We start from the raw sequence: 12,192 nt of genomic DNA on the forward strand, positions 1-12,192 counted from the left end.
CTAACCTCTTGTTGGAAACGTTTACCGCTTGCATCACTGTTATTTTTCTTCACTAACTATTTACAAAGTACATTTTATGAATTTCCCCCAAAACAAATGTTGGCCTGCCTCTAGTAGCCTATCAATGTACAAAGAAATGGCTGCAATGTATGTTTGACTCACCAAAGAAGCTTAAATAGGTATGCCCTAAAAATGAAAATTCACAATTAATCTGAGAAAAAGTCACTGTAAAACAATCTGAGAGTGTGAACTGGTAACCTTTAATTGGCACTGAAAACAGACACAGTTTTGCAAAAAACATTTCACTAAAACTTACAACTAATGTTGTGATGCCAATTTGCATACATTAGCACTGTATTTAAACAGCACATAAACAAAGAGCAGACTTTGATAACTACATTCCTTGCCGTTTATCACAGAAAAGTCTAACACAGAAGAAAACTAGCCTAAAGTGTCTGGACAAAAAAAAGTGGAGATTAAAATGCATTTGTTGTTCTCATGATAATCATGCCATTTACTCTGCAGTAATTCTAGTGACAGATTCAGTAACTGTCAAATAAAGCTGCGTTGCATGTTGGTTGTTCCTTACAGTATGACTTCTTCAGAGTTCACATACATTCACCAACTAAACAAGAAGAGTTCCCTTTTGTTTTCTGTCATTCTTGGAACAAAGAGACAGTTCTTGATAGAGCCTCACTGGCCATTCTGAGATAACAGATCTGTTGCGCTTTTCTCCACTCCTGGGACACGCCTGCGGTACACCGTACGGAATGGGAGGAGGAAGAAACTGTTTAAGGATGCTATTTTATGTTTTAAGATTAATGATATGTGATTGTTTTGGAAAGCATTGCGACATATTCTCGCCAATATTCGGATTCCCTAATCAAATTACCCGAATTGTGGATCTGCTCTTACATTTTTTTTAAAACATGACCTAGGCAGAGGTTTCATCTCTACACAAGGCATAGCTTGATTTTAGAAGTAACCCAGAAGAACGGGTATATTTTTTCAGTGAAGGCGTGTCTGAAAGTGTAGAGATGTTCCAATGTGTCAGCATTGTAAAGAGAGAGCTGTCTCCCTTCATAATCCAGATACACTCCCAGCTTACTGACTGTTTCCTTGGGAGAAAGAATGGTCAATGGAGAGGTAAAGGCCTTGTACTCACTTTTCATTCCCCATATTGCCCAGATTCCATCTGCAGGCAATATGTTACTTCCTCCTTTCCTCTTGACAGACTCTTTGGCCGCACCCACGTACCATCCACCTTCACCCCTCACTTCCACCTCCCAGTAAGATCTCCCCGTGGTGAAACCCTCACTTCCTAGCACACAGGGGAAAAAGTCAAATCTCCTGGGTTCTTCTGGTGGGAGAGTTGTCTTCTCGCCATATTCCACACACCTTTGTGCTTCAGATATAATGAGACGAGGATGTGCTGTCAATGGATCCAGATTAACACCAACTGAAGAAAAAACAGATAAAGTGTAAACTAAATGAAGCCAAAACAATGAATACAGCATGTGTGTCCCATAAGTGAGTGGAATGTACTTTTCACTAGGATCTTCTTTACAAAGTGGTTCACTCACACTCATAGTAAAACATCTTCTATTATTTATTCTATTATGTAAATAAACGTAACAAGTGCATTTGTAAAGCGCACAATCACTGTGGGGACCCTTAGTGATACATAATACATTAATCAACTCAATGTTTTCACAATTGAAACAGGGGAAGTCAATAGCAGCAGCTGGCCATCCTAGAGACGTAGAAAATAATGTTTGTTTGACAGAATGTAGCTGTTATGTATACTGTACAAATAAATGTTTTTAAACTTTGAAGATGGCAACCATGTTGCATCACACAATTTGTTGGCCACCTTGAAAGTACAGAGAATAACATTCTACACTTTCAAAAAGGCCACTACAAGTGTGACACAATATAATATCACATAATCAGCCATCTTGGAAGTATAGAAAATACACTTTTAAGATGGTCAGTCGCCAGTATTGATGTTGTCAATGCTGGCACAGTTTTAAAAGGATTATGCATTGGCAAAGTAAATAGCAGTGGGAGAGGCGTGGAGGGAGAGGTGAAGTGGGAGAGTGGTAGAAGAGGGACAGAAACTAATGGCAGAGAAAGGAAGAGGTCAGGAGAGACCAAGAGAGCGTGTCAGTAGTGCTTGGCGTTAAAGGGGATGCATAGCTCTGGAGAGTGGGGGAAAATGACAAGGTGGGAAAGTTATCATGAGAGAAAAAAGCAGGGCATGCACTCCATTGGAGTGCTAAATGAAACATGAATTTATTTTAACCCCTTCGGTGCTCGTGACGAGACCAGCTCGTCATGAGTCACGGTGGAGCTGTGCTCATGACGACCTGCTCTCGTCATAACATCGCCGCTCCGCCCACACGCAGTTAATTTCCCGCCTGTGCGGGCGAGTTAATCAGTGGGCGTGGTCGTGACGAGACCAGGCTGTCATGAGCACAGCTCCACCATGACTCATGACAACCTGGTCTTATCATGAGCAACGCGCTCAGCACCCCTCCACCCCCACCCACCGCACCGTGGAGGAATTACCCCCGCAGGGAAGGGGTTAACAAGCAATAGCAAAGCCAAATGGTTGCGTCTTTTGACAGAGTACACACCTATTTTTGCCAATGCCTTTTGTTGATGCTAAACAGAAACATCAACAACAACAAAAAAGATGCAATGTATTACCATGCGTTTGTTTAAATGCATGCAAAGGTGTGTGTCATTACACTATGGTGGCACTAGCATGATGTAGACTGCATGGTGATTGCATGCCTACCTTTGAACCTGTTCAAGGCACCACCGCCTTTTTGGACAGGCTCATACTTTACAAATACCACATACATATATACAAGTGCATAGATGAGCATGTGTCACCACAAATATCCATCAACAACCATTTTGTTATTGTTTTTTTAATACACATTTCCAAGATGAGAGATGCCGATCTGGAGCTGTAAATTAAAAAAAGTGAAATGTATTATCATGCTTAAAAAAATAAAATGCGCAACTTGACAATAAGGTGCATTTCATCAAAAAAATCAAAAGAGGGATGTAGAAACGTTTTCTTTGAGATGCACTCAGCTTCCAAAGATTTACTTAGGAGTAATCAATAGGAGTGCTTCGTCAGCACTCTTTTATTCGATTCTCTTTATTCTGATCGTAATGAGGCCCTAATTGGCCATTTCCTCAGTGTTATGTGTAAGGCACTGGCGTACTTGTGGTCAATCGTATCATCATAGGGCCTTTCCTCCATCAGGAGGCTGAGTCTCTATCCTAAGAGACATTATAGGAGCAGTGCCAAACAAGTGTGTTAAAATTGCTTACTGCCCTCGCAAAAAAAACAACTTTATTTCCAAACATAAAAAGGAACATTACCAAGGTTAAAAATCAAATGGGTTTGTACTTTGAGGCGCATTTGGTAGATTTTGGTGCTCAGCATGGTTCAACTTTCTGTGCTAAAATGTTTAGCACAGGAAAGTTGACTGATGCTGCCATTTGCACCACGAAATGGTGCATAGGGGCACATGCATGCTTGTGCAAACTTCAGTAAATCTGGGTATGAATAGTCTATTAAACATTCTGCTTAATTAACATGACATGCAGCAGGATGTAAGTGTGTACACGAGCCAGCATTGTGCCTTCTGGAAACATCATATGTAACCTGCAGTTGTGTCTCAACCTTTCTTCCTGACATGAACATTTGGCACTTACAGTGGTAAAAAATCTGCTGCAGGAAGTACTACACAGAACTGAAAAGTATATATTAGGGAAAATTGGACATTGCAGAGTCTTTGTGGAGGTCACCAGGGCAAACTGACCATGTGTGTCTGGTTGCTGCTGGTTTCATGTATTTCGCTGGAGTTTTGGAGGGATGATGCCTGAGGACCAGTGGAAGTTAAATGACATGAGTGGATGGTTGAGGAGGACTGTCAAAGGGCTGGCTGAGTATGTGTCAGGGCTAGCAGAAAATCTCAGAGGGTGCACTGATGGGGTAGGATGACCTCAAAACAACTCCTTCACTTACTCCATCCACGGATAACAATTTCATGGAACACATTTACATCGTATCAGGCACATTCTCCTCACAGCTGCCTGCATACGCTGCTGGGGTCAGGAGACCCCAGGCTTGGCTTTTTGTGGCCCCTGATATACCTACTCTTTTTGTGATACAACAATATGTTCCTTTTGCTAATGATGTATCTGTTTTGTAAGAAAAGCTTGCACTGATACTACCTGTGCTGTAACCCATTTAGTGTGTGTGTGTGTGTGTGTGTGAAAGGGAACGTTTCAGTGCTGATGCTGTTGGCCAATCAACATTTCGTGTTTGCAGCACACATGCTGTTTATTGCGCTATCTTTGATTTTAGTCACAACAAATACGTCTCAATCATGCCATTCCAGTAGTAGTAAAAGTTCAGTATTAAACATTCTATCAAGTTATTTACTACGGGACTCAAAGCCACTGAATGTGTATCCTTTCCACTTTAAACTCCTTAAGTCATATGCTTTTGAAGCAGCATTGCCATAGAGATAGCCAGCCTACCGGCAGACACCACAGGCCCTGAGATCCTCACTCCAGACTGGACAGTGATGCAGGTCTGAAACAGCAGGGGTCAGGACGACCATATGGTAAACTGCGCCCCCTCCAGCTAGGTTGACAAAAATGTTGACTTTGTGGGATCTGTGTTGGATGCAACGAGCTTTGCAACTCCCCTGAGAGATTCCACCTCCCAGGAATTTTTGTAGGTTGTCATGCAGGGAGATGTGTTGGAGCTTTGGTGGGAAGGCAGAGTGCAGGAAGATGGAGCGAGAGAGAGGGCTCCTTCCACCTATTTCTTGACACTTAACGTGCTTGGTAAGATCCTTCACGTCATCCAGAAGAACACCTATGCAAGTGCTTATCTTCCACCTTGACTCTGGGTACTCTCAGTTTGATTTCCCCAATATTCATGTTTACAGATTATTCAAAATGAGGTGGATTGCCTTCGAAAACATGACTTCGTATCCACACATGTCTCTACACTCAACTGAATTCTTGTAGTGATGTTGGTCAAGCTCCAAGTACAAGTACTGTGTCTGATTCATCGAACAGTCAGAGTAAATTCTATCTCCATGTTCTCGCACATCCTCCCGGGCTCTTCGCACTAACCAGTGTATTCACTGTTCTACCGCTCTCAAAAACTCACATTCTCTGACCTTAAAAATCTCTGTTTCGCTTTAGGTTGTCTTTTGGCATCCAGTGTCAATACATCCTCAGTAATCATGCTCTATACATATTAATATCAGCATGCATGAAGTGTTAAGGCTGAAAGATAAAGAGTGATAAGTCGGTCAGATGGAGTGGAAAAGATCTGAGATGAGAACGCAGTTGAAGGACTTTGGTAGAGTAAGGGAAAGTGTTGGAAGGGGAAGGTTGAAGACAGAGAATGGATAATCAGGCCTATGAGGAAAAAGAGGAGGAAGGCATAGTGGTGATTTATGGGACAGTCAACCTTAAGGCAGAAGAATGAGGGGGCTAAGACGAGATGGATAAGACTGAAAGAAGTGTTAGCAGTTGTAGGATGATGGGCAAAGGACTGGGAGAAGCATGAAAAGTGAGGAAGGACTTGGTAGTATAGTACAAGTAAATATAGCACTTTGTAATGGAGAGTTGAGGACTTCGGTGTAGGGTGATAGGTGGGCCGTAGAAAGTACATATTGATGCTCAAATTTCCCAGAATTACTTCTTCATAATCCATACTGCACTCTGCGCAGACAAACACAGGTGACAGGTGGGTAAGAGAGGGATCCAGAGAGAGAGAGAGGGATCCAGAGGGATCCAGAGAGGGATCCAGAGAGAGAGAGAGAGAGAGAGAGAGAGAAAGAGAGAGAGAGGGGGATCGAGAGAGAGGATCGAGAGAGAGAGAGAGAGAGAGAGAGAGAGAGAGAGAGAGAGAGACTAAAAGACACTTAGAGAGACCAAGAGAGAGACACCCAGATGCATGGTTGCAACAAAGAAAACCCCATTAGTGATGCACAGTAGTGAAAACATGAACTTGGAATGTTAGTGCAATGCAATTTCTATTATCAGTCACGGGTATCTGATAAAAGAGAAATAAATGGTGGGAAGATGTATCAGAAGAGGAAAGGAGGTTGTTGGCAGGGTTCAGGGTGAAAGTGAGAAGAATTGGGGTTGGAAAGGTTTGGAGATCATGGCACACTGTTCAACCACTCCACAATATCTAAAATTGGTCGTCTCCTCCAAATAGTTACATTTCGCTGTGTACCCACTGCAGCAAATGGAGGGCGGGAGAGAGACCTGAGCTACTGGGCAGAGGCCATGAGGATTAGAGATGCAATGTTTCTAACATTGATTCAAGGGGTGGAAAGAAGTGGGCCAGGTTTGAAGGAGTGCCAGTACTGGAAATGAACAGCAATTAATGCAGGACTTTATTGTCTTAAAATAACTGTTTCTTGCTTATAGATACTGGCCAACATCTCCTTTTCCACACACTATTATTACTCCAGGTTACCCTACACCTTTTTCGATTTTTGTGATTTAGCTCTATCAATCCTGTTAGATGCCAGCCTGCCATGTAACATAGCTACAGACTCGAAGAATGTATTCTTCATGCACTGATGCCAAATATTTTCTCAAAGCCACGGATACATCTGGTTACCACTAATTGAGATCCACATTTTATGTGCGGATACCATGGCTAATCACACTTTGTGTCCAAATTCTGTGGTTTATGTTTTAGGCTTTCAGGTTATGAGACTCGTCAAGCTTAACAATGCAATGAACACATAATGGTGAGTGCAACTCAGTGTTAGCATGCAGCACCACTGAATGTAGCTTTAACATCGAAGGAGTTATAATGCTTGGACATGAAGCATCCTTCTAGCGGACAATAATCTCCAATCCTGAAAATAACATATGTATTGTGTGCTAGGAAATGCAGTCAATTTTGGAGAAGAAAGACATGCTATCAAAGAAATGCTATCAATTTTGGGGAAGAAAGTTCTAATATCTTGTCATAGTTAATTTTGTAGTCCTGGTAGGCTGAGAGCAATGCAACTCGTGGTGTGTTTTGGAATGCACTATTTGCCACCACTGATTTTTCAAGGAAACCAGAAACTGAACTTTCACATCCAACTAAGTTTATTCACAGGTAGCATTTGCCATTCATTCTGCTGAAACTTCTTGAGGAAGAACCCTGAACCCACAATAAAATATAGTAAGCAGAGATGAATGCTGCTGGGAGCGAGCTTTAAAATGCATTTCTGGCCACCTATTGTCCAGAAAAATGAATCGCCATAGTATGAACAGAATCCCAAATGTGAAGAGACCCACATAAGTTATTTCGACCCAGGGTGTGAAGATGACTGTCTCCACTGTTTGAAGTGTCACCTACACCCACAAAAGATTTCTGCAATAGACCGCAAAAGCTGTGTGTATCGCAATTGCAAAAATACTGTACAGCTTTGACTTAATGGTAGACCAACTATTCAGCATAACCTTTACCTGGTTGTCTTAACTAACTGCTACTTTGTGTTTTTTTGTAATAAGATTTTTTTGAGTTTCTATAGTTGGACAATTTTGTATACTATGGGTACCGTACAAAAAGAATACACAAAATCATAACAATTCAGTGAAATTCAAAAATAGGTAAACAATATGCCGCACCTGTCTTCAACATACATAGTAAGCAATTGCATGAAATCATATTTGACTAACGGTCTAATATAGAGAATATTATAGTGGTTAGGCCCTCTTTTCATTGGAACTACAATTGCTATTAGGAACAGGCTGAAGACGGAATTATGTGGAGGATAAGGTTATACATCGCAAAACTGTAAGAATATGGGCATGCTTGATTCTGTACAAAGTACATGCATGAATCAATACATGCTATGCGGCAACACAGAAACTCATGCCAGGGTTCACATGATATGTGGTTGGGTGATGACTAGGGCTGGACGTAGTTCGCGAAGTAGCGCTACTCGTAGCTACGCGAAGTGCACTTCGCACTACGCAAACTACACGTAGCACTGCGCGAACTGCGTAGTAGCCTGTTTGCACTGTGCAAGATGCCGTTTTCAATGATTGCACAGTGCGGACAAGCATCAGGCACTGTGAAATCATTGAAAACTGCATCTTGCACAGTGCGATCTGTAGTTTTCTGCCACTCGAGGATATATATATATTTTTTTAAACAGATTTTATTTGATAGATTGCACACCTATTGCCGCCCCCCGTACTCCGGAGTTAGCTGCCAATCAAATACATATCATCAAGGTATTAGCAATCTCTGCATCATTTTATATCCAATAATCACATCAAACTGAACAAAGCTACTCCTCCCCCACCACTCCCCTACCCCCCAACTCCCCCCTCCCGGATCCCCCCCCCCCCGGTCGCACGGTATCATTTTCTTTTCCCTGCATATCATTCTTCGTGTTAGAAACGTACAATACAGCCCTTTCATCTTGTCTCCAGAGTATCCTCCCACTCCAGTGGAGGCTCCAGCCACAGGCCCCGATAATCAGCCCATCTTTTCCATATCCTGTAATTCTTACGTGGGCAGCCTCGGGCCACGAATACGGGCTGCTCCAGCCCCATACAGAAGTCCATCCCCCTCTTCCAGACCGGAACTGATGGAGCCCGGGGGTCTTTCCATGCTTTGGCCACGTCTCTTTTGGCTAAGGTTAAGTCCAGCACCAGTAAATGCCTCTTGTACCTGTGCCCCCCCACCCCATCCATCACGTGCAGTAACCCTAATCTTAGTAGTGAGGGAGGTCCCACTCCAAGACCTCGGACAAACAATCCCATACCCCTTTCCAGAATCTAGCCAGTGAGCTGCAGCTCCATACCGTGTGGATCATTGTCCCTACTTCCCTCCCACACCTAAGACAGTCTGGGGATGCAATAAGGCCCGCCCGCCATAGTTTCTCTCTGGTATAGTAGACCCTGTGCAAGTATTTAAATTGGATGAGCCACAGACATATCGCTATGGCTGCACTTCTAGGGGTCTCTAATGCCTCTCGCCAGTCCTCCTCCTCCAGTGCCCCCACATCCCTCTCTCATAATTCCCGAAGCTTCAATAGTGTAGTGTAGCAATGTGTGACTAGTGTTTGATAGATACGAGATATCTTTTTGTCCCCTAAATCCCCCATGAAGACCTTGGCCTCTATTGGACTAAATTCTGGGAGGGAATCTATACCTTCCAAGCTCTGTGCGATGGCATGGCGGAACCGCAGATACTGAAAGATTTGGGATCGGGGCATGTCGTATTCTTCGCGTAGCTCCTGGAAGGATTTAAGTGTCCTCCCCGACAGTACGTTCCCTAGTGTCAAAATTCCGATATTATCCCAACCTCTAAAGCCTTGCAAAGACGCCAAGGCAGGGAGCTGTACATTGTTCCATAATGGGGTCTCCTCAGTCAGCCTGCCCCACCATCCCATGCGGCGCAATGCCTGCCTCCAGATCTGGAAAACAAGTTGGGTAGCCTGCGGCAGTCTCTTTCGCAGGTGCCCTGCATACAGAATCACATGTAAGGAGTTCGAGCCCATAAGATGTCGTTCCAGGGCATATGCCGGATCCCCCCTGTCCCCGAACCACCACTCGTTCAGGACCAGAAGATGGGAGGCTTGATAGGAGGAGAGGATGTCAGAGGTTGTCAAGCCACCACAATATGTTGACAGAAAGCATGTCCGAAGTGCTACTCTAACCGCTCCTCCCGCCCAAAGAAATTGCCCCAGTGCTGAATTCACTTGACGGAACCACTGGGGTGGAATCGGGAAGGGATGGTTCTGTAGTTGGTACAGCAATCGGGGGAGGGCCACCATTTTAAAAATGGACGATCTGCCATAAATTGTGAGGGGCATACGGGACCATGTCTTCATCTCCGTCCGGACCCGATCCCAGACAGGCACCAGGTTGCACTCCCAGGAGATCGCCGGGACCTCTGAGATAAACACTCCCAGATACTTAATGCAACCAACTGCAACCTGTAGCATAGATGCCCAGTTACCAACCCCGGTTTGCGCCCCCAGCACCCACAAAGTCGATTTACCTCGAGGAGATTTTTACTCGAGCGTCAGCTTTGTCAACGAAGACTGGTAGTTTCTAATCGCGAGCGATCGCGAGCATACGCAACCACTCGCAGGGAGGTTTATTTTCCACGCTCGCGATCGGCAACTTGATGTTGCTGATCCCGAGCAAGGAAAAAGTCTCGCCAGGATGTCATTTTGCTTGCTCGCGGTCGCCAACTTGACGTTGAGGACCGCGAGCAAGCAAAAAATGACAGCTGCACTACGCGTGTTCGCACTGTGCTACGTGCAGTTCGCATAGTGCGAAGTTGCGAAAACTTCGCAAACTACGCGAGCGTAGCGTAGTGCTTTGCCCAGGCCTAGTGATGACCTGTTGATGTGTGCCCACACAGGATGCATTGGAGCAAAATGCCATTTGAAAACTAAGGTGGCATGTCTTTGGGTTTGGGAAGCTTATCAATATTATCATCAGTTGCATAATGACAAACCCACATACATCAAGCACTCAAACACAACTGATAAGATACCATTCCAAATAACTAACACATTTCAGTAGAGCTTTCATATGACAATAGTCATAAAAACTGAAGTATTTTCTTTCTGCACAAGTCTGTTGTACCTTATGAACTACCAGGTATTTTCCACTAGAACGAAGGGTCCTACAAGGGGCATGTATTTTGAGACACACTGATAGATTTCCAAAAAACACACCTTAAGGGGCACTGACTGTAATGCAGGTTAACAGCAGTAACCAGTACAGTTTGGTACATATATATTCTCTTCTGGAGATTTTGGCACTGCCTGTTGCAAGGACAATTTGAAGCATTTGCAGTTTTTGTATCCTTCTCTTTGTGGAGTCAATACATTTGATGTTACTACAATGTATTTGCGATCCACTGATGGCTCTATAAATTGTGTCTCTATGCTTTTGTGCTAGAAAAGAGGCACAAAAGAGTTGCTGGTTTGTAAAAGTTTGTTATGCTATGTATACACATAGGTCATCCACAAAAATGTAACTTTGTAATTGTGTAAACTCAACCGCTAGCTGTTTGCTCATGTATCTATAGGTGTGAAAACAGACAATGAGGTCAAGAAGGTTTTCTGGAGAATGGAAACTCGCTGAACACTGAGCACCACAGACTAGTTCAAACCTCGGGGAATGCCCCTGGTCACTTGGCTGTCACCCAATGTTGAACTTCCCTTGACTTCTGGTTTGACACTTCTCTTCTTTCGATTCCACATGAAAGGAAGTTGTTGTAGCAGGTGTCAAAACATCTAGACACATAAACAGATCTGCTCGGAATCTTCCATATGGTTGACTGATCATCAAATAAGGATGTTTCTGTACCTAAACTGTGTCGAAACCCAATAGCCACTCACTGTGAATACTGAATGTTTGAGGATAAGCCCTCTCTTTCGCCAGTATTTTCAAGACCAGCTGGATATTTGGGATGGGACAGCAGCTGTAATAGTTTAGGGGATCCATTGAAACTTTACTGAACAATGACGTCACCCAATTCTTGTTTAATGAATCTGGGATACACCTATATTGAAATTAGAGATTGATAAAGTGCGTAGTGAGGGGAAAGTAATTGCTCAGAACATTTGCTGGTTCCATGGGACAGCCAGTATCAACCAGAAAATGGGTTAAATCATTCATCATAATAATAGTCCGATTTTCAGAGCATGACCACACTGACATTTTAAACTATGTCCTCTTTGACAGGGAGACCTTAGATTTGACAGAAGATAAGTCATGTCTGATGTACAGCACACTTAGTCAAGTACCTATACTGGACCAGATCTTATCTGCCAGAGAGGATGGCCTAGACTTTACAGTGCTATTCTGGTAGTGATTCACTTAAAATCTAAATGTTTCAAGAGATTATATATTTCTAACAATAAATTCTCAACATGCTCTCTTAGATTGAGTTATAGGTAGTGTGGAATCTTTATTTCCCAATTTATTTTAGTTATTTTATGTTCTTCTGTAGGATTGATTTGCTAGCAGCAAAAGGTGTGTGCACTGTGAACGGACTCAATTGTAAGGGCAATCACAATGGCAAAGTGGCAGCATGGGAAAGCTGCCAGACTCTCCATCAAAGACAGTAATAAAAAGGTGCATTTCAAGGGA

At 43.3% G+C, this 12,192-nt stretch overlaps 1 protein-coding gene across 1 annotated transcript in view; it reads right to left on the reverse strand.

Moving 5' to 3' along the window:
- Positions 1-246: 246 nt before the first annotated feature.
- The window catches only part of LOC144770346 (E3 ubiquitin-protein ligase TRIM39-like), a 186,976-nt gene continuing 175,030 nt past the window's right edge, over positions 247-12,192 (reverse strand). The window contains exon 6 of the mRNA XM_078654805.1: positions 247-1,459. Within this exon, the coding sequence (XP_078510931.1) occupies positions 954-1,459 (506 nt within the window). The 3' untranslated portion in view covers positions 247-953. The remainder of the gene's footprint in view (positions 1,460-12,192) is intronic.

Source organism: Lissotriton helveticus, chromosome 7 (assembly GCF_964261635.1).
Source record: "Lissotriton helveticus chromosome 7, aLisHel1.1, whole genome shotgun sequence".
NCBI classification, from domain to species: Eukaryota; Metazoa; Chordata; class Amphibia; order Caudata; family Salamandridae; genus Lissotriton; species Lissotriton helveticus.